General features: G+C 35.4%; 2 protein-coding genes across 3 annotated transcripts; both read right to left on the reverse strand.

Annotated features, from left to right (window-relative positions):
* Positions 1-1,111: 1,111 nt before the first annotated feature.
* Positions 1,112-11,799, reverse strand: EMB2813 (DNA primase, large subunit family). 2 transcript variants are annotated; one of them, XM_088515394.1, is made up of 21 exons: positions 11,617-11,799; positions 10,983-11,044; positions 10,804-10,907; positions 10,618-10,699; positions 10,485-10,544; positions 10,236-10,293; positions 9,651-9,670; positions 9,188-9,271; positions 9,017-9,081; positions 8,280-8,328; positions 8,145-8,192; positions 7,963-8,052; positions 7,776-7,835; positions 6,871-6,930; positions 6,429-6,503; positions 6,002-6,087; positions 5,382-5,475; positions 5,171-5,278; positions 3,946-4,008; positions 2,804-2,844; positions 1,112-1,305 (listed from the first exon to the last, which is right to left on the reverse strand). In XM_088515394.1, exons 1-19 carry the CDS (start codon positions 11,747-11,749, stop codon positions 3,991-3,993), a joined length of 1,356 nt encoding a protein of 451 aa, XP_088371520.1. In that variant the 5' UTR covers positions 11,750-11,799; the 3' UTR covers positions 1,112-1,305; positions 2,804-2,844; positions 3,946-3,990. The 2 variants fall into 2 exon arrangements, with proteins under 2 accessions (XP_088371520.1, XP_059446970.1); XM_059590987.2 differs by lacking the exon at positions 3,946-4,008.
* Positions 11,800-12,768: 969 nt separating this feature from the next.
* On the reverse strand, positions 12,769-23,079 carry LOC132179409 (bZIP transcription factor, putative (DUF1664)). The gene is made up of 15 exons (XM_059592137.2): positions 22,785-23,079; positions 21,382-21,455; positions 19,984-20,061; positions 17,548-17,623; positions 17,084-17,148; positions 16,718-16,819; positions 15,705-15,794; positions 15,535-15,609; positions 15,386-15,418; positions 15,176-15,256; positions 14,887-14,946; positions 14,648-14,710; positions 13,971-14,036; positions 13,406-13,450; positions 12,769-13,321 (listed from the first exon to the last, which is right to left on the reverse strand). Exons 1-15 carry the CDS (start codon positions 22,825-22,827, stop codon positions 13,109-13,111), a joined length of 1,164 nt encoding a protein of 387 aa, XP_059448120.2. The 5' UTR covers positions 22,828-23,079; the 3' UTR covers positions 12,769-13,108.
* Positions 23,080-23,295: the final 216 nt, after the last annotated feature.

The following is a 23,295-nucleotide window of genomic DNA, read 5'->3' on the forward strand; positions in this document are numbered from 1 at the left end:
GTCCTTATACTTCAAAATACACTAAATAGAGAAAAATTGATGGATTTTGAAATAGAGAGGATCATTTTCCAGTTGCGCCTCCTTTCTTAGTATTTGTCACCTCATCATTAATTGTTGTTGATAAAACTCTCTCTAGGCCTTTGCTCAACTTCAATTGAAAGTGGCTTTCAAGGAATAGCTTAATCTGCTTAAGGCCGTACCCTCATAAAGCGGAAGTCACTAATTCGAATCTATTTTCTTCATTTTCCTCTTTTTGTGCGAACATTTAAAAAAACAAAAAAAACTTTAATTTAAAGAGAAATGCATTATTATACAATTTCCAGATTACTGAAATGACGTGAAAGTGAAATTCAGTATTTGATAGCATTAATTTTAATTTAATTGGTTAATAGAAGGTTGAAGAAGGAAAAAGGGCGATAGCACAAAATGTAGGTTGGGAGTGGTCGAAGTATCCTTCAAACGATGTTTCAGGAGTGGTGTGATCACTCCAATGAGAATGAGAGCAATCGTTGCCACCCTCGATGGATTCGGAGATGGCTGTGACCAACCCAAAACCATTCTTTTTGGGGTGGCCGAACTACCCAATCCCAATTGACACCAAAATGCCACATTTCATTTTTTTTTTTTTTTCCTCTTTCTTTTTGCAATATCATCATTTAAATGAATGGTCCAAATATATATATATATATATATATATATATATATATATATATATATATTGCACCCCATACAATACCTTAAGTATTGCTTGAGATCTCAATCTGGTAGTTGTGGGCTGCCAATAAATGTTCCAATCTTCATTTAGAGGGTTGGGTGGGCACTAGTTGCAATAGGATGTTATCCATTTTTAGTGAAATGAAAATGATCTATTTTACATTAAATTTTATTTTATTGTATTTATTGATGTATATAATATTACTTTAGAGTACATAATGTCACATTATTTAAAATTATAAAATATATATACTAGTAAATTTGTAAAATCTACCCTTGAAGGATATGGAATTGGGGGAGTAGTTACCCAGAGTGACCGATAGGACAAGATCAATAGCAAAGTTATAAAGTAATGGTTGGAATTGAGTTTCAACAATCATTAGAACACCTACGTAACTGACCAAAAATAAATGGGAACTTATTTGAAAACATACTATTATTCTTAACTTTGGGAGGCACACACGTAACTATCACTTCGACAGTTCCAATCTCAAGTTAAAAATCTGTCTTTGGAAGTCCTTAGTCACTGTACTATCCCTCCAATAGAGTAGCCTAGGAATGAATACTCCCAACACTGCGATGAATGATGACCTGTCGTCCAAAATACCGTTAGTAAGGCATTTTTTTTCTTCTTATTCAACATGATATAACTTATCTTTTTGTACTTTTCTTCTCAGTTTTTTCAATATGGAGTCCTATCATGGAATGCCGATGACATTGAGGTACATAAATGGAAACTTGGTTAATGGTCCAGCATAGCAAGTCCATCTCCACTAGCTGATATAGAAAGCAAAAGTGCTCTTATCCTCTTAGATCTACCATTCAATTTGTAATGTTCTCCCAACTTTTTAAATTTAATTAATGTATCAATTTATCATTAGAATTGTAATGTCCCCCTTTAGCCCTCAACATGACAAAAACACACTGCATTAAAATTAAAATAAAAAAGTAAAATCAAAATAGACTGAAGTTTTTTTCAAAATCTGTATCTTATAAAAAGTATTTTTGTCATTTTGCATTAGGATATTTTAAATAATTTTTTTAAAAAAAAAAAAAAAAAAATTGCAATAGAGATTATAGATTGAAGAAGATAAATATAGTTCTCCTTATATATAAAAGATAAATATAGTTCTAATAATTGAAAAAAAAAAAAAAAAAAAAAACACGTTTCTTTTATTTTTGACGAGCTAATGCTAATGGAATCGGGACTTGAAGGAATCTTGGGCGTCCCCACCCAAAATTTTTGGGAGCAAAAAGCCAAGAAAAACACCAAACTTTAATTCCAGTGCCCACTATCCCTACAAAAAGGCAATGGCCGCCCCTAGGGAAGAGTAAAATAGGCCCTAAAAATACTCTCAACACTTTCATGAGGCATGACAGCCATCCGCTATTTCCTCAAGTGTGCGGAAAGTTGCTTTATAGACATAATAGCGCCACACCTTCATTTTTCGACTTTTAGAAGGAATATTCCAATGATACTTTCACTTACTCCATTAAATTATGTTATGTCTTATGCTTCATAATGATCATCTCACTAAAATATTAGATTATCATTAAATAATAACGATTCCTGTCTCAAAAGTGCTCCTTTTCCCTAACCTCATGAGATGAGCCTCCCATTTCCAAACACCACAGCTTTTTAATTTAGTACCCTTTCTATACAAGTATCATCCATTATAATATCGTATTTTCAATGTTTTGCATGAAACAAGCTTCCAAAAGAAGAAAAAAAATATATTCTAGTTTCTAGGCTTTAAGACCTACAAAAAGATTATGTAAACAGAAGTAGACGCTATACTGATGTGGAAAAAACATTAACGTACTTTTCTATACCAGTACCAGGCATTTCAATGATTTCATCACATCTTTACTAATTTTTCAAACCCCGGAGCCGGAGGGTATTTTCTTTTTCCCCAAATTTCACATTAAAAAAAAGACAGCGAGAACAAATGCTAGAAACCACATCAAAATTCTCATACTGCAATACAGAATCTTTATCAATTTTCACGTTTTATAATTGTCCATGGAACTCACGCTTAGCTACATACATACATATACACAATTAATACAACAGAATAAGTTTTAATACCTCCATGTGGATATAATGATTGCATGCTCCTAAATACTTACCTGAACAGGGGGAAAAAAAAAAAAAAAAAAGATCAACAATTTAAAATAACATGTAAAATGGTCCACAAACTCTATTACTTTTAATGTCATTACAATTTTTAAAGAGATGTGCATAGAAATAGAAAGCCTCCATTATGATTAACATATATTACCGCATATTACCACTTGCCAAACCACCTGTTATATATATGAGCAATAAAAGACTGATAATCAATGTGGATAATGAGAAAACAAAACTAATTTGGCATTGCAATGGAAATTTAAAACCAGTTAATCCATGGTACAATATCACCAAGAATTAGAATAAACCGACATGGTGTTTCTCTTCCATAGCATGCAATTGATTTGTTTCCTTCTTTTTGGTAAAGCCATTTAAAATAATTACTCAGTATAAGCAATATTTTGAAATGAGAAAATGTTAGTTCGTAAATAAAGGGAATGCCTCGGTGCTTCTTTGGTCCTATTAACAACAAACCTCAGATCAGCCCAACCAATCTGATTAATTAACCTACAATATTTTCCAAGATGAACACCAACCAGATTGATGAATTTGAGAGCTGGTCTCAAGTTGCTAACCCCTCATCAATGAAAATTTTTCCATTTTGGATTATCTATAACTACAATCCAGGTGCGACCAGATGAGATATTTTCCCATCAACCAACCAATTTTTTGAGAAAAAGGAGGTTCAACACCAGTGTGCCATTGTTACCCAATTGGTCAATTTTCAATTATGAACAAGAGATTATAAAATTGAGTAAAATAAAGCCACATGCTTTTCAAAGTCAAACATAAGCACATTTTAAGGCAGGTATAAAGTAGAGCGACAAAGTAGCGTTGCCACAAGTAGAAATGCCCCTGGCATCTTTTACTTGGGGGCAGAGAAGCACATTCAAAAGCTATGGTTCCTTGAATACATATGGATAAAAATGATTAATTATTCAGTTCAGCCAAATGCTCAATTATTAGAACTAAGAGGGTCTGTACCTTGCCTAACACAACCACATCACCATATAAACTATTTTGAGAAAGAGTGATTGATGTGGGCTTTGGTACAATTTTTTATTTTATTATTATTATTTTATTTTTAAAAAAAGGCGAACCTGAGGACCCCCATCTTTCACTCCCTAGTGTGCCCTAAATTCTCTTTATACTGTAGAGTGGCTCTGCAAAAGGAAAAAAATGGATAAATACATACAAAAGTACAAGCAACGACCCCATGCAAATGCATGGCTTAAAGAGAAAAAAGAAACCAAAGAAGAGATGCCCAAAATTGTGTTCCTATTACTTACTGAGTATTTATCTAAGATTTTCAGGTACTAAAAATTTAAACCGCACTTAAAAATAATGACTTAAGCCATTCAGTTTTAATGTGACAACTCACGCTTGCCAATTCACAAAGGATACGCATGCTAAAGTAACTCAAACGCTACATCAGTTGATTTGCATTTGTTAAACAACTCTGAATATGTAGCATTTTCCAAAAACTAATATGTTGGGTGCCTCCAATATTTTTTACACATCTTCTACCTGCTAAAGGCCGAAAACAAACAGCAAATCCTGTTAATAAGAGTAAACAAAAGAAAAGAGGTCTTCCAACTTATTAATCTTGCTCAATCCAAACTTATACACTTTGGACCAAACTGAGTGGATTATCACTACTTTAGGCTGGAACTCAGGTATGATTTTGGTCTCACAGTTGAGGTCATGAAAAAGTATGGGCAGGTGCAACAAGTTCATTCAACGTGAATGCTACATATAAAAAATAAATTATATGGCCAATTAGTGTAGAATTGATATCCAAGGTCACAAGTATTGAAGCCATTCCAGGACCCAAAAAAAGTATCAAAGCTGCCTCAGATTTAAATTTCCTAAAATTCATTCCTCAGAAACAAGATGAGTGGTGATCAAGAGATAAGAATGGGTTGGGAAAACTCAAGCCAGGGTTTTGGGTCCGAACTGAACTTAACCTATATTGCAGCCCCATTAATTTTGGGACGTGAGATCACAGAAACGCATGTTGGAATTAAGTGGAAGAACTTATAGATTGGTCCTAACTCTGTGCTTTTCGCTATGACCCTGCTACACTAAGCCTGCAGAAGGAACAGGAGAATGATGGGAGTACTTGACCAGTTTCAACAATTAGACCCAAGTGAATAGTGGGATATAAGGTTCTTCGTGGTAGCACTAATTGTGCTGCAGAAATGGATCTGGACACTTAACAAGGATTGTTCATGCAGATCTTTTATTTAAGTATTCCTGCAACAGTGACCATACAGTCATATTATGACTATCAGAGAGGATTAGGATTCACACAACAGGGTCTACCTTCGATTGCACGACCTTTTGGCTCTCACTGAAGTATTGATTTGGATGGTTAATCCCTGCATCACATGATGTCCCATGTACAGCTTCAAATGTCAAGGTGCATGCCAACTGCATATGTTTTAGCAAGTTGTTCACAAATGTTAAAACACCGTGTCAGAAAAATAGAAAACCACTTGGAAGAAAACTTATAGGCAGCCGCTAGTATCCCAACCTGATAATGTCTATTTCGAACTTTGTCCATTACATCTTCAACTGCCCTGCTATTTACTCTCATTTTACCAAGGGCAGCTCTTAGATTCTCTTCACTGTTACATAATTAATAAGCCAATAGGAATCATCAAATAGAGTTCATTCACAAGTATTTTTAAAGCGGTGTGGATTTTGAGATCCACAAAACCTTATAAACCACAAAGAGTAAAATTTCTGGTATATTTGAGGCATCTTTGTAGAATAACTGCATGGTGATAGCACACTGTAAACAGTCATCACTCATCAGTGTCATATGAAACTCCATATGGAATTAGGTGATGGATTCTTGAGAAGTTAAAAAGGAGAAAAAAAAAAAGAACAAACCCACAAATTATTAAAAAGATTAAAACAACTCATTTAAATACTTCAGTCATGCGTAGCACGTAAGAAATGCATTCATAGTAGCAGGGACTAGGAGGATATAGTGAAGAAGTCCAAACAGGATGTGAACAAGGTTGTGAGTTGCAAAATGTTTCTGTATAGTTTAGTAACTTCAGTTACTATTCAAGTTTAGAGACTTGATTCTATCATTCCTGGCTTGAACATGCTTTTAAGATGACCAGAATTGTTTATAGAAGTAACCTGAAATGTCGATAGGGGCACCCGTGATGATCTCCTACACCAGGAGTTGAAGAGATGATCTTTTGACAAGAAAAAGGCGTATAATCCTGCATACATCCATACATAAACAACATTTAGATGTGTCATAAACACATTCATACAAGCAAGTAGAGGAAGTACAACTTCCTATCAGGAACTTTTCTGACAAGAGGTCAGTACTTAATAATAACATCAGCGAGAAACTATCTTAAGACTTGTTATATCTCTAGCAATTTATTTCTTCATTAGATGTTACACTGCTTTTTTATTTATCCTGATCCTATCAATGGATCTGATGTCAAACACTCTACTGAGGAAATATTTAATCCTCATTCTGAAAATCTTAAAAGCTATCAAGAATATAGCATTTAAAATTACTCTCTTTATGGGGCTAAGTTTGATGTCTTACAGTTCTCTTCCCTTCTCTTCCATAATTATGTCGAATGCTGTATGCATATTCTTTGTCAAACCTTTCAGCACCAACCTATAATGGAAAGATTAAGCACTAAGCATTAGATTGAATAGTATTTGCAAGGAACAAGGTACTACATACCAAAGCATCATATAACTAGTTGTATACCAAAATTTCTATACACATATGAGAGAGAGAGACGATGACTATGAAATAGTGTTCGGGAGGACCTTGGCACTGTATGCCAAAACATAAACTCATTAATGACATACCAAAATATCTGTACATAGATGAAAACCATGTACAAGTTTTTGGTGATTAATTATAAATGGAATTGATGTTCTTTTCCAACTTGTAATTGATGATGCAGAGAATATGCATATGAACTGAAGGAAAATGAAAACATATTGACAAAGTACTTCTACAGCACCATGCTTACCTTTTGGGAGAACTCAGCTTTCCAAAATGCGAGGGCATCATCCAGCTTCAACCCAACACCCTGTACATGGGGAACATTTTTCGGAAGAAAAAAACACACATGTTGAAAGAAGTATAACAACTAGTAACTAGAAGGTCCAGCAACAGATGTAATTTTACCAAAAGTAATTATTTAGAGTTCCTAAATCTTCACCATAATAAACGGAAGTACTTTTCTTGCATATCTTAGATGCACGCAACCGGCAATCCAAATATGCAAAACATTATGCACGCAATATGATAGATTGGATGTGATTATATATATATATATATATATAGAGAGAGAGAGAGAGAGAGAGAGAGAGAGAAAGCAATAACAGAACCAATCTAACCTAATGACATGTGTACATAGACACCTATATTTTGTACATGCATGAAATTAAAAGATTAAAAGAGAGAGAGAAAAAAAAAAAAAAAAAAAAAAAAAAAAAAGGAAGAAAAAAAGATCAAGTGTTTGTGACTGACAAGGCAGGGCTGCACACAGGTGATTATGCATGATGCGTGCAACATGCATATGCATTGCATGTGCAGCAAGACAAAACATGCTATAACAGGAGTTTCATGAAACACACTTTCTAGTGATGAGCGCCTCCGGGGGCGTTGGGCTCTGTTGTTTTGTGGGTAGTCTTGCTGTTTCGTTTGGGTTTCTTGCTCGTTTGGAGCCTCTTGTGTATACTGCTTGTGTACTTAGGAGTGCCTTACGCTTTTTAATAATATAAACTTCATTACTTATCAAAAAAAAAAAAAGGAGTTTCATGAATCATGCATCTGAAATCCATAGCCTCACCTGATTGAACTGCTAATACATGTGTAACAACATAGACTGGAAAGTTAGAAATGCACATTCATACAGGTTTGAAATACAACCTTGAGAAAGAGGCCTAACTGCATCCTCCCTCCATGCTTTAAATGATGATCCTCTCTCAGCTGCACATAAGTGGCATAAATAAACCACATGAAAAGGACATTAAAGAAAAAAAGAGATGAAGGATAGAAATGATAAATAACTAATTAGGAAAAATAATAAGCCCGATTCTATAAACAATTGCCTTACCTTTTCAAATAGGTGGCGCATACATAGAGGAAACGAACTCATAGCTATTTGGTCAATGTCCCTAATTGATATCTCAGCAAATTCTCTTGGCTAAAGTGGTATTTAACAAAATTTAGTCACAATCAATTCAGAAGTATGTAATTTGAGAGTAATGGGACAAGCTAATATAGTTAATAAAGTACCTCAGAATAGTCAGGGCCCAAGTAGCTTGTGCATAGGGCTTCTACAATCTAGACATTATCACAAAAAATGTCAAGTATCATGCTTGAAACAAAGAGCCCTTATTCAACCTAAAAGGTTTACAATCCAATACTTACAGGGGTCAACCGATCCTTCTCTTGTTCTCTGATGGACGATGTCCACTTTCTGCAAGCAGAAACTGCAAGTCCTATCAATCTGAAAATCTAGACCCTTGTTTTCACAATAAAGAAAAATGCTATGGAAATATATGACTAGTTCATCAACCAAACCATGGCCATGATGTGGACAAATTTAGGAAATAAAGGAGATGTTTCCAAAATAGGAAAGGCACAACTATCAAAGTGCTTCAATTCCTGTCTTCTTATTCAAAAAAAAAAAAAAAAAAAAAAATTCCTGTCTTATTGGTGAAATTGATATAAGCCAGAATTTTGAAGAAATTTACCATCCTGGCATGGAGTAAAGATTCAGAAAGATCTTGCATTGATTCTACAAAATCAAATTAAAAATAGAATACAGAACTGAAATGCATCTCTTGCCCACATATAATAGTCAAAAGATTAACAATTGATATGGATCAAACAAAAGTACGCACAACTAAAATATGTACAAATAGTCCAGAAGTTGAGAACTGTTCTTCCAGTAAAACTATCTATACACAATGATTCTGTCCTAACTATGCATATTCAAAACTGTTCTCCTGATGGAAGCAAAAAGGTTATGCAGCTCATTTTTATAATGTGACTCTAGATATCCTATCAACATTGCAAAACCATTCACTGGTAAACAAAGATCAATGTAGATATTGCAAATATATAGTATTAAAAGGCTTTCTGAACTTTAAATAGCTAACAACCTGTTGGTCAGAATGAGTGCCTTCGATAGATGACTACGGAATTGTGTGGCAACAAGGGAAACCACCTATGAAGAGACAGGTTAGGAGAGAAGAGCCAATAAACATCATAAGATGGCTGATGGCCTTTATTTTGTGCAAGTGAGAGAATTAATAACAAAAATCATTAATAACCTGATTCATGGCAACGTATGCATGCCCTTTATGGACAAATACTCTACGACCAGCTACAAGTTCTGGTACTTCTTCAAATGGTACCTTCATTGGGGTTAGGGCAAAGACAAATATACATAAGCCAAATAAAACTAGCAAACAACAGATTAGATACTAATCTGAAACAATGCTCGATAGTTGTGTTTAATAAAGTGAAAATCATCAACAAATATTTCAAGCATACAACCACATTTGCACAATGGCAAGAATTTGTATTTAATTCTTCTGAAAACTACAATATCTTTTTTGTTAATCTTAGCCATCAGTGAAGCAACACAGGCAATGGTCAAAACCATCTGAAGAGAAGTCATAACCACTATGGATCATACCAGACACAAGGCAGTAAGGAGGCTTATTTATCCTATCCCAGGATATCTATAAAAAAATGAGCTAATGAGAAGTAAGAAAGCAAAGATAAACTAACCGTGTAGAATTTCGTATCAGCTGCAAAAGAAGGGGCACAAACAAAGAGGGGTTGCATTAGAATGAAACAAAAAAGGACAAAGGAAGTGAATAATAACTGCAAAAACTAAAACTTTCATGGTCAGAACCTAGACTTCAACCTCAATATGGAGGACTACAATTCACCAGAATAATAAATTTTGTTTCTTTCTAAGCAACCAGTGTCCATGTAGCAAAACAAGAATTGAAGTGGCAAGATAAATAACAAGTATTTTCAACCTCAATATTTGTACTCTCAAACAAGCAGGCAAATTGAATTCTTTTCAACAAGATTAATTTAAAGTTTACCAAAATTACCACCAAAATAAACTTTCAAACCATCCAATTGGTGAAGGCTTACTGACCATACAAAAGAGGATTTACTTCCAGATCCCAGGACCCAGAAAATAGAACTTACAACACTGACTCAAACTGAAAATAATAGAATCATTATTGAAGTGATGAAAATTACATTCACTCAAGGAAATGGTGGAAATCCTCATAATTAGGAACAAAACAGAGAAATAAAATGTTTATTAAGAAGATTAAAGGGTACTGATGTCAGTACCAGGTGTTAAAGGCTGACCAATGGAACGTGCAACTTGGCCCAAATTGTCCTTCATACTCTGTGGAACAAAATTGTTAAGATGATCATTAAAAGATAGTTGAAACTCTAAAAGGCTAGGGAACTATTGATATGAGAGGCAGTATGGGCTTAGGACATTATCTTACGAATCACAAGGATATCTTACTTTCACAAGCGATTGCATGTGTTGCAAAGTTTTCTTTGAGAAAGCAAGTCATTTAACGTAATTACCTCGAATTCTGAATTGCTAACTGCTTTGTAAGGAAGGTCAAATTCTGCCATGAGTGCTCTCTGTAATCCAGCAAAGGATCACTAACGGACTTGAATAAAGAACTCAGTGCTATGTAGAATAAGCAGATCCTACCTGCGCCTCAGCACTTTCAAGCCGGAAACGGTAACGAAATAGGGCAGTCTCCATGGAAAGAAACCATTTTCTCAAGTCCTCCCTAAGACCCACAAAAGAAAATTACAATAAAAAGGTCGAAACTATACAAACATAAAATAACAACCAAGGAAAAAAAGAAAATGAAAGGAAAAATAAAAGTCTCACGTTCTGCAGTACACAAGACGTAGAACAAAGTGGGATATTATATCCTTGTTGACAACCTCGGATGCCTCCGGATGCCTCATATTTGCTTTCCACAGATCTTTTGCCTGTGCAAAGCATCTAAGTTAAATCGATACAAGGTCTATAATGGAGAAATCATCAATTTTAAACGATAAAATTACCAAATTATCTATTTCTTCCGGTTTCTTCCCACGGGATAAACCGTCAGAAATCCCTTTCAGTACTGCATCCAAAAACAATAGCCGAAAATTACCACAAAATTTGAAGAATGCATCTTGAAAATTTAAACGCAGATGAGAAGGCAAACAAGAAAAATTGAATAAAAATAAAAGTAACACTGATTTTGATATTTATATTTCTGTTGTTTGCTTTTACAAAGGATGAGAACTTAACAAAACTGAGCCAAATAGCCGTTGGAAGTTCCTACACGTTCTTAGCAGCCAAACGTATCGGTGAACTTTTTAAGCAAAAAAAAAAATGAAACCCTGACTGAGAAGCTTACAAAAGAACCAAGCCTAGAAATACAGGTCAAAGAACAAAACCCAGAATCTCAATCAATTGCTTAGTTAGTGAAGAGGAAAAGTTTGAAATTCGACAAATTGATCTGTTGCTTCTACGACAGCTGCTCACGAAAGAAACGAAGCCTAATCCACACGGAATAAATCTGAATAAAACATATTTCCTCAAATTTCCATACGAGAATCACTCGGAGACGAATTTCAGAGATTCTAAAGAAGTGGACAAGTTATTAAAAAAATAAAAATAAATAAAAAAGGACGAAGAGAAATCGATTACCGCGAAGGCGATCGATGGCGAAGAGCTCGAAATCCTCGAGCCTGACATCGAGCGGAGGAGCGGAGCGGTAGAGAGGGAGGGTCGAAATGGCGTCGCTGTGTAGAGCTTTTCTCTGATATCCATAGATTTCCATTTTAGACCCTCTCTGAGTCTCGAGCGCGCAAAGTGAGCACGGAGCGACGATAGTTTCAGATCTCCACACGACGCGCGCTAAAGAAGGGGGAAGACAAAATGGCGGGAAACCATTCCGATATTTGGGCTCAACGTAAGGCCCAGGACTCACCAAAGTTGGGCCTGGACTGGGTGTGTAGGAATATAGCACAAGTATTACAGAAGTTGACGACTATAGAAAATATTACAAAGTTGATGAATCTATAAGGGATTAAGTACTATACTGTGGAATAATTATGAGATAAAGTTTTCTTGCAAATTGGGTTGAGAATGAAAAAATTTCCCCACAACTCAATTTCGGTAAAACCATCCATAATTATGATAGGTACAAAGGTTGTACATAGTTTAATCTCATTCATATTCAAGAGAAGGATTCTTGGTTTCACTACATTTTTATCGGTTTAATCTCATTCATATTCAAGACAAGGATTCTTTGTTTCACCACATTTTTATCGTACTTTTTATCTGCTAACGTGGTAGGTGTTGAAACCATTAAATTTTTTTTTTCAAGAAAGACTGATCCAAGGACTACCATCTACTACACCTGCCACATCACTATAGTAAAATAAAGTTGTAGTGTACAACATTTTTCCGCCATCAAATATATTATAGTGAGTCATGACCTCAAGTCTATGGACATCCAGGTTTAAGAGAGTTGAGAGTTTGTCTATCATTCCTTCTTTGTCCCTTTGTTTTAACTTGGTGTCTTGTTAAAAAATTTGTTTACAAAAACATCAATAAATGACGTAAACACCAAAATACTCCTAAAAACACAAATAGTTTTCATCTTTTATACCACATCAAAAACACAATTTCAAACAAAAAACAAAACACCCCGCAAAGCAAACGCATTAACAAACATTGCGACAGTTAACCTATTATTTGGTTTCGTACCCTACGTAGTCCTCACATCAAACTGAGACCAATTGTAACAGGCTACTATCATTATCCCAGGGGGTCAAAATTACATTAACAGACAAGTTATGCTTAATTCTAGAAACCTCTCTTTATTTGCCAAAACCCATCTTTCGCAGCGACCAATGGATTCTATAGACGAAAAAGGAAAAAAGAAAAAAATCCCCAATATAATTTTAGTTACACATCAAAAAATACTCGTAACTAAATGGTATACAACAGAAATAGCAGCGCTACAAAATTCAGTACCCAGTCCGGTATCCATTAATTTGGCATGGGCACAACCTATATTTACTGGAGGGCCTGAGGCCAGCCATAACTAATCTCTGAAAGCTTTATCCCAAAGCAGAGTCCAATGATATTATATAGATATTCTAATTGCGATCGACACGAATGATCCTCACCCTCACGACTGTTGAGTACGTGAGCGAGATTGTTCTACTACTGCACTTGTTGCTGAGCGTGTTCTTGTTAGAAATGAAGCACTAAAGCCAGGAAGCCTGAGCCCGAACAGACCAGAACTTGAAGCCCCATTACTTGTGTCTTTGAGAGTATGAACCCCTTTAGTAACCTCACCACTGCTTGAGGCCTCAATCACTTCTGAAATTCCATCAATATTCTGAAAACCGATTGGAAACATTTAGACGGTGGATGCATCAAGAAAAGAAGAACGCAAAGCCAAAAATAGAAGTCAAGGTTTAACCTGTAGACCCGGTAATGAGACAGCATTCTGCAAAGGCCGTTTAACCTGTAAAGGAACACAACTCGTGAGGGGTGCAGAAACTTAAGTCATGAAAGAGCTAAAAAACTCTTTTTGTTGTTCAAGGCACTTTTGAGTGACTTGAACAAAAACTGAAGTCTTTCTTCAAGAAACACTTGGGAGTTCCATACAAGGCGATAGGAAGCCAGAGGCAACTCTCTGTTGAGCAATTCCAAGGAGAGGAAAAGCCAAACATGAGTTGAATTTTTTTTTTATTTTTTTTTTTTTTAAATTAAAAATTAAAAATCAGCCTACCCAAATGATCAAATACATACCTTTTTCTAGGACCACTTTATAGAATACTAAAGATATTTCCTTTTTCTTTTCTATTATCTTTTTTTTTTTCTTTTGCTTGGCAAATTCTCTCACGCACTTAAGCGGACGGTTCCCGCCACCGCCACCACCCCATACTTATGGGGTTGGAGGTGCCGTTTGGCTGACAGAAACTTAACAATAAAATTTCATTCTTTGAGCCTTTGCTTTATACTCGAGTAGAAAGTTTACAAACCTGCTGAGATCCACCAGAATCAGAGGACAGTGGATTGAGCGATAAAACAGGAGGCAAAGACCCAGCCTGCTAAAGCACACATATAGAATGTAGTCAGAACGATTAATATCAAGAACATAACAAGCAGCTGAAGATTGAACAGTATCTAGGGCAAGACAAGTGAACAATGTAGTTGACATCATTTTCATATATTTACATCTGTTGAACAGATTTTCTACTTCTTCTTTCTTCTTCATTTTTTTTTTTTTTTTTGATAAGTTCTTTCTTCTTCATTATTATTATAGCCAGAATAAAGGAAAAGATCAAAACATGTGAAACAAACCTTTTTGCAATTCTAAAATTGAAGCAAAGACAATGAAAAATACAGCTCGATCAAAATTGAAAACCAAAAACTGTCGTGGTAGCCGGTAGGCTAGAAAAGCAGTAGTAGAAGGAGGAGATTTCCAAGGAGACCTCCCTTCTAAACCTCGTTTTGCAAAATTACCATGACAGAAGATGTATCCAGTAAAATTGGGGCAATGCTTATATCCAGAAAAACAGCAGGAGGTTAGCATTCCCATGTACAAATGAACATGGGTGTTCATGCGTGTCTAAGATAAGACTTGACATAAATGAGTTCTAAAGCATCAGACTATTTTAAAAGTTTTCTTATCAAGAGAGTGGAAGACAAACTCTACCCTTGATGAGGGTGTAACTGGTGGTGGCTCAATAGCTGGCCTGAAAGAACTGGATGGAGCCACCTACATAGTTTTAAGAAAATAGTCAATATGGGACAAATGGATTATATAATCTGAAATAAAATCAAGCTTTGAGTCTTTGTGTGTATATGGAATACACACACGTTCATAAACATGCATACATACTAAGAAAGCACCAATGAACCAATGTATATAAACTCGGATGGTACAATATATACCCTTGAAGAGGGAGTAATGGGTGGTTCCAGAGCTGGCCTAGAGGAACTTGAAGGTGATGCCTGTAGATTTTAAGGATCATAGTTAATATGGGGCAGAAATATACAGCTGAAAAGCTAACTCTGAAACCATAAAAGCAAAGAGATTCTGGTTAACAATAATAAAATTTAGATACTGAACATTCAATGCAGACATGGTTTGACTTTGAGCAAGTCTTGACATATAATTGTTGAAGCACCAAACATGTGAAAATGGATCTGTCAATATCATATGGAAAAGTTCAATTCATGCCTGAATACTTTCTGTTATTCTGCCATTTTCCATGCTCCAGGCATAATTACACAACCTCCTTACTCCTTCATTTGTAAGATCCTAAGCACAAGAGCCATGACCATCACAATAAATCAGATTTGCTGGCATAAGATAACTCGCTACAAATCATCAGTATACACACATTACTTATAAAGGGAATGTAATTAATTTTGGTCACTCAGTAACTACCTGCTTCCCTTCTATTCTACTAATCTTATTTTCCTGCGGAATTAAAAAAAGGAACCAAAAAGAATTAGACTTCAATTTCACATGCAGTAGTAAACTGGCAGACATGATTCTATATATATATATATAATATAATAGTGAAGATGACTCACCAGCGTTTGGACTGCATCATGAATATTTATAACATCCACACCAACAAAATCCGTTCTTTTTCGTAGTTCAGAAACCTAAGTTAATTAATAAATGGCCATGTAAATAAAGTTGAAACAGAAACCATAGGACAACCTAAACACTACTAGCTAATTCTTTAAGCTGGGCCTACCTCCTCTTGTGTCTCTGCAGTAATCGCTGCACATTCATCCATAGTAGAATCCATGACATCCATTCTTGAAGATAGTCCCCTCTTGGTGGCCTGGAAAACAAACAAATCACCACTATATAAGAAATTTTTCATGTCTCTATTTCTCATAATAGAAGAAATTAACAAGATATTCCAAATACATGACAGGTTCAGGGATTTCCTTAAATACAATACTTAGAACCATTAAGAAAGTTCTACACTTCTTACATTGACAATGAGAAGTATTGCTTAGGGGAAAAATAGGAAAATGAGAAGTATCTCCACCAGCATAATCAAGTTCAACAGAATCCACTTAATCTTTTCAAAGGTTACACTTGGCTTCGCAATATAGTTCAGCAAAAGTATCGTTTAATATGTGTTTGAACCAAGTACAAAGACAATGATCAACCCCACAAAGGCAGAAAACAGAAGAAATTTTTCTGGCAGAGAAACTTAAAAAAGAAAAACCATCATTTAAACCAGGAGTACTAGTACAACTTCACAATCTGACCTCAATGCATTAGTGAGTTCCGGGGTAATCTCATTGTGATTTGCATAACGTAAAATGTAATAGTTCATTCAGTCATCAAAAGCCAAAAAAACAAGCCTATTTGATGGCATTGGTGGTCCAAAAGAATTTCCAACCAGGTTGAGGACCATCAAGTGTACCATGAACAAACAAACAAAAAATATATGACTAAGAACAATCACCATAAAAAAATAAAAAATAAAAAAAAGCCCTCAAAGCTCCCCATCTCAAGTTTTTTGTGGTCATAGGAACAGAAATTTTCATTTAAATAAAAATAATATCGACAAAAGAAATAGATTATACTATTATCGGGAACAATGAAAATTTGACATTTTTTCCCTATACATGATATAGTTCCATGATTCTGTCAATGTACAAAATACAATCATCTATTCTTAATGTTCATTGAACAAGTCTAGACGTTATTATGAAGGAAAAACAAAAAGAATATAAGTGCAAAACTTGCCGAGATTGATGAATAAACAGTCTCAAGCTGTTTAGCTATAGAAGTGCAAGCATCAGATAAACTACGCCTTGACGCGAACATCATATCAGGGAGTTTCCAGCCCTGCAATCATACAACAGACGCACTCATAACTTCATTGGTAACTACAAGGAAACAGAAGACATGCAAATCAAAATAGCATTCAAATATTTCATGAGAAGAGGGAGGACAGAAGGGGACATGGTACAATACTGCACAGATATGCCAATATGACAATCCTTAAAAAAGTAGGATACATCAAGATTCTTTTTACACGGGCATATAGTAAGATAGCTGCAGCATCATAACCATTATTACCATATTTATACAATGAACAAAAAATATTACCTTCCACCAAACATAGCCATATCCTAAAACTACCACAACGACAATTACACCATATTTGGCACCACCTGCACATAGTAAAAAAAAAGTCAAATGATGCTCATGAACTACTACAGAGTTAAAACTCAAAATATGCAGTAACCACAATCATATGACAGATGGTCCAGATACAGCTAACTCAGACTTCCACCAAACTTTTTTTTGGAAGTTTTTAGCTGACAACTCAAGAAACATGGAAACTAATGCACGTCAACAAAAGGAATTCCAGTTTAGGTTATCAAGAAAGATACTATCTGACACTCATCGTCCATCCCCATAATTGTGCTTCATTTTATGGCATAAGAGATAATATAGATGTGCGGCATAAATTATCTTGACAACAGTTAAGTTGAAATATAAGTTGCCAGTCTAGATGGTAAATAACAACAATCTCTATTAGAATGTATGAGAAGGTGTATAACCGCAACCTCTTCCGCTCGCAGTTACAATTGTAATTGGTGTATTTGATGCCAACAGTTGCAACTCCTGCCGCAAGCTGTTAACCTGTAGAAATTAAATATTTGGTCATGAACCACATATTCAATTTATAAAAACAAGGATCCAAGAAGGACAAGGTAATCTATTTGACAAACAAGAAGAACATATTGAGCTTAATAAACCCAGCTGAAAAAATATCAATTATAATAAACATGTTGTGTCCATACAATTTGCAACAAAAACATGGAAATTCTTAAATTTATAAATTACTTAAATTCTTATCAGTCTTCCCAGTAGGAATTCCTGAAAGTACACAACAAAATACAAATAGAGTACAAAAAAAACTTTAATATGTTGAAATGAGCACTAGATATGGCAAAAAAAATAAGTGAATTACAAAAATCATAAACCAAAATGAAGGGAAAAGAATAGATCAGAAATACTGTTGAAACCCAAACTATGTGCACAATCACAAAATTTACAGACAGGAGCTCTCCCATTGAGGGAAATAGAACCAGTAAAATCAAGCCAGAAAGTGTGCAGGCTAGTTCAACAAAAAAACAGCCTTTTTTTTTTATAAGTAAAGATATATAGAAAAACGCAGAGGGGCGCAACCCTAGTACACCGGGAGTATACAAGAGAGCGACTAAGAGGAAGAGAAAGAAGAAGAGAACATCAAAAGAAAATCTTGGAAGCTGATTACTATAGGCGCTAGCCAACCAGCAGTCCAAGAGAAGAGAGTGTACAAGAAAAAATGAATAAGGTCCTCCAGCAGTTCAACAAAAAAACAGCCTTGGATCTATTAGGTGGTAGACCAGGAAAAAAAAATATATCAAATGGCTAAAATCCAAAAGCAAATTGAGCATAATTAACCACAAATTGTATGCTATAGATGCCATGGGTGCAAACAAAAATGCTCAAAAAACTAAGACGTGAACACAACAGTATGTATACACACACACACTAGCCTCTCAAATAACACAACACGCGCAGACATGCCTCCAGCACAGCTGTGATTTTTTGTTTCTTTTAAGATGGAGAAAGAGAGAGAGAGAGAGAAGAGGGGAAAATGGAAGAAGAGAGAAAAGAGGGAAGGTGGGTCAAGTGATAGTTGACCACTTTGAAAAGGCAGACTTCTCCATTCTCATTAGGAGTTCTTACAAAGAAACAAGAGCAACTGCTTCTTCCTATAATGTATTAAAATGGAAGCACTTTGAAAAAGTAAATTTCCTTTCAAACATTTTTTTTTATAAGTCAAATTTCTCCATTCTTGTTCAAGGGGATACAATTAGGACCTGTTACAAAGAAACAAGAACAACTGCTATCTCCATGGTCCCGAGAAGTAGCGTTGACCATCTATTTTCATCTCTCTCGCTCCCTTCCCCCTATGTTAGTCACAGGTAAAATTTATGGGAAAACTTCACTTACCCCCATATACTTTCGCGATTTTTGCAGACACCCCCCCATTGTTCAAAAACTCTCACTTTGATGTATCTAACTTTTGTTTCCTTCCACTTTGCCCCTTCCGTTAGGATTTTCTGTTAAATCCTAACTGAGGAGTGTGAAATTCCAATATTGCCCTTATTTTTTATTTAAAAAAAAAAAATTAAAAAAAATCTTGACCCGTGGGTTTACTAGTGGATCTAACCCACCCGTATTGTGATCCACGGGTCATATTATTATTATTATATATTAAAAAAAAAAATTAGTGACGGTGTGCCGTGTGTGACCCACCATTGTGACCCCCGGTGTGACCCAACGGGGGTCTTGTGACCCACCGGCGGGTCACGTGGGGTCACAAGACCCACCGGGGGTCACCTTGTGACCCGCTCCCGGTGGGTCACTTTTTTATCTTTTATTTATTATTATTTTTTTAATATAATAATTATAATAATAATTTTTATTTATAAATAAGGGTAAATTTGAAATTTAAAAAAAAATTAAGGGAATAAAGGACTTTTACTCATTTGACCGTTCGATTTAACAACAAAATCTTAACGGAAGGGGCAAAGTGGAAGGAAACGAAAGTTGGATACATCAAAGTGAGTTTTTGAACAATGGGGGGGTGTCTGTAAAAACCGCGAAAGTATAAGGGGGTAAGTGAAGTTTCCCCTAAAATATAAGTGTAGGTGAGTTCTTTTTTCTCCACCTTTTTAGGCGCAATTCCAGACACCATTCTAATAACACAAGACAATCTGTACGTAACTTTCTATTTAATTTCACCAGCCAAGTTTACTCGGGTGTAGCGATGAAACAGCCAGAAATATAACTTTGGTTGAAAATCATATTCAGGGGAGAAAGTTCAATATAAATGACTTGAGTACTGAATTTTTTTGATAAGGAATATACAAGTTAAGAGCCATTCTTGAGCTTAAAAGAGCCCCATTATACTCAACAACTACATTTATAGAAGTTCAAGTGCAAACCTGAGCCATTAGAGAGTCACTTCGTGGCTTATTAACAGAGGGGGGAGAATCATCTTGTCTAATTTGCCTCAAAACAATCTGCATTAAAAAGGAAAATCATTAGAACCTTAAAATGAATAATTTGCATAAAAGTTGATTTAATGACATCAACAAAGAAAAATGTAGAGTGGTAAAAACGACATTATTTGAAAAGGGAAAATGGCTTTCAAAGGTCAAGACTGACAACTGGAGCGTCTGTGCCTCCAGAGACCACAAGACAGGCTCTGGAATATCCTAATACCTATAAGCATCATGTATATGGGATCTCAATCACATCTGAAAACTATGGAATTCTATGAAATCCAACATTAATATAAAAACCATAACATCAACCAAGCATATATTATCATGGCTAGAACTTTGCCTACTTTCAAATTCTAATGTAGAATTTTTATGATTAGCTTCGCAGAATGTTCCAAAATTCCCTCATAATATTTAGAGGCATCATTACTGATCCTGGAAGTAAAAATCCCAATTCAGAAGAGTAAAGCAAGCAGCTGGTTCGTTGACTTGGGCCTCAGATTAGTAGGTCTAAGGACTAGTCAATTGGTTTTGGAATATCTATGATTATTTAAGCGGTCTATGTATGATTATTAAGACCCACAGTCATTTAATTCAGGTTCTATGCATGCTAGTCTGGTATAAGTCCCAAGAGTTCCAAACAATTGACAGGCCTTACTTGAATGCAGTTAAGCCTAAGAAGGAAAGGATCAGTTTTCCTATCAGGAAAATTGTTTCTTCATTGTGAGACTCCAAACAATTGAAGGACAAGAAATTGAACATACAGGATCAGATACTCCGACAAGGTCAGATAAAGGAGGTGAACTCCTAGGACATTCCCTACTAATATTCCACCTACAAGCGCAGCTAACCTGGGTTAATATTTTTTTTTTGATAAGTATTAACCTGGGTTAATATTCGAACTTAGAACCAAACAACTATAAAAGATCCATTTTCCTACACCAAATTTGCTTTTTTTTTTGAAGTACACCAAATCTGTATGTATTCCAGGGCTGCATCAAATACCGATACCAGAACCAAGACATAATACTTTGAATGCAACATGTCACGAAACATACTCTAACAAAGAAAGGGCTTTAAAAAGTCAGTTCATCTAGCAAATATGTGCAATCCTCCCCCAAAGAAAGCAAAGTACAAAAAAATGGAATAGCATTCTTTGAAGATGTACTTGGAAGATAGCAGTCTCAATGTCATTTAAAAATAAAAAATAAAAAATAACATAATTGATTAGGAAGAAAAGTACATCACCCTGTCACATCTAAATTGAGCAACCCCAGCGCAGTTTCTAAGATATAGAACAAAAACAAGAAGTTGGCACATTTGTAGTCATGAAAATACCTTAAAAGCACCAGAGACAAAATCAGATACAGTTGACACACGTCCTTCTTTTGCAAGTACTGAGCCAAGAAGACCTAAAAGACATAAGATAAAGTACTTGATTAACAAGGAGTTCCTTTCATTTCAGACAGAGCTAAAATAAATCTAAAATAACACTTAAATAATTCAAGAAAGCAATGTCACAAGAAAATATTAGAACAAAAAAATATAACTAGTATGGCTAATCGTACATCAATTCTTCAGTTCACTATTTACCGCCAAGTGCACAGAGGCTAGAGCATATGAGACCTTCAAATAATTCACTAACACATAAATGAAAGCAACCCTCTGGGTAAGATCATACATCTGCTATAAAAAAGGGAATGGCACGCAAGAGAGCAGGACGTGAAAATTGAAATGATTTTATACTCGTACACAATCAATCAATTCCTAAACTATTATCTTTTAATGCCCATATGATTTCCTATCCCTTCACATCCATGTGTTTGGCCACGAGGTTTGACAAACTTTTCTTCACAACCCACAGAGCCAAATGCCTTACCAGCTGATATTTGTTGAAACTTGCATGTAAATACATCAAGTTATGAGTAAAACACCTCCAACCCCACGAACATCTAGGGTATGTTCCTTCAAAAACATAAAATAACGGAACCACCATTCTGCAAAAAGTCATCTGACATTCTATTTTGCCTCCAGAATATGTACACTTCAGGAGCTTATGCAACTATAAATGAATCGATCCAAATACCACTTAATGCTGCTAGAGTTCCACAATAATTCAAAATTTCCTCCTGTTCAATATTCAGTACAGCGACAATGCCTGAACCGCATCTACCCTAAGATTTCTATAGTAACGATAAGATTCCAACCAAATCATTACCAGTATGATTATTTCTAGAATAAAAAGTTCAGTTTCAATCGGACTAATTCCAACCCAAACATTCCAATTGGGAACACAACTATTTACCAAACACCTCATTTGAATTATGCTTTTGGGAAATTTTAGTTGTTAATTGCGTTTCAAATAGACAAATCAGGTGTTCAATATCCAACAAAAATAACTAAACCGCTACTCATTGCAGTGTACAGTAACTGCTCCATATTATGAAGGCACAAAACTTGCCGCGAAACATCAGTTCTCAACCAAAGCAATAACACAGTAACACGCATTTTGTTCAATGCGACAGTCAACGAGACACAATAGGATCACCCACTTAAAACATATACTCAAATTTACTGAAAATGAGCCTAGGGTTTATCATAAACCCTAACTTTTTTCCACTTACAATATCCCCGCCCCAAATAAATAAATACACACCAATTGTCACACACACACACACACACACACAAGGATCGAAACGAATTCGAAGTTCAAATAAAATTGGGGAAAATCGGAGACGGACCTGCGCCGACGAGGATGGTCAGCTTCCCAATAGGGAGAGCCATCGCTGCCGATATCTATATATAGAGAGATATATAGATGGTCTTGCTGGGGACTGCTAAGAGCGACGGCACGGCATTGAACCCTCCTCTGAAAATCGTAGAGGCAAGCGTCGAGTTGAGGGAAGATTGTTGGACAAGAAAAGTTCGCTGTTTCACTCTCTTTCTCTCTAAACTGTGAATAGATTTAGCAATTAGCAGCCCAACAGCAACCCTATTTGCGAATTTGGTAGCAAAACGAGCCTGGTGGCGTTGTGTATATCAGTAGAACCTTGGCACTAACGAATATGCTTTCTCTTCTTCATTAAAGTTACACAAATGCCCTTTTCTTTTCTCCAATTACCCTATCAAGAATTACCCCTTCTAATCTTAAAATTTCATGAATTTTCTCTTTCAATACCCATATAGCTCGACTAAAACTTATATGAGCCGAGCTTGGACAGGCAAAGCTCGCCCAAGTTTAGCTCGTTTATA

The sequence above is a fragment of the Corylus avellana genome, chromosome 4 (assembly GCF_965113065.1).
Source record: "Corylus avellana chromosome 4, dhCorAvel1.hap1.2, whole genome shotgun sequence".
NCBI lineage: Eukaryota > Viridiplantae > Streptophyta > Magnoliopsida > Fagales > Betulaceae > Corylus > Corylus avellana.

Excerpts from the sequence above, each read along its gene's own strand:
- EMB2813 (XM_088515394.1), bottom strand. The coding sequence starts at position 11,749 with ATGGAAATCTATGGATATCAGAGAAAAGCTCTACACAGCGACGCCATT. Across the intron at positions 10,294-10,484 it reads TTAGCAATTCAGAATTCGAG|AGTATGAAGGACAATTTGGG; the intron begins GTAATTACGTTA and ends TTTGTTCCACAG. Across the intron at positions 5,476-6,001 it reads TGCCCCTATCGACATTTCAG|TGAAGAGAATCTAAGAGCTG; the intron begins GTTACTTCTATA and ends ATTATGTAACAG.
- LOC132179409 (XM_059592137.2), bottom strand. The coding sequence starts at position 22,827 with ATGGCTCTCCCTATTGGGAAGCTGACCATCCTCGTCGGCGCAG. Across the intron at positions 17,149-17,547 it reads TGTAACTGCGAGCGGAAGAG|GTGGTGCCAAATATGGTGTA; the intron begins GTTGCGGTTATA and ends TACTATGTGCAG. Across the intron at positions 16,820-17,083 it reads ATGGCTATGTTTGGTGGAAG|GGCTGGAAACTCCCTGATAT; the intron begins GTAATATTTTTT and ends GTATGATTGCAG.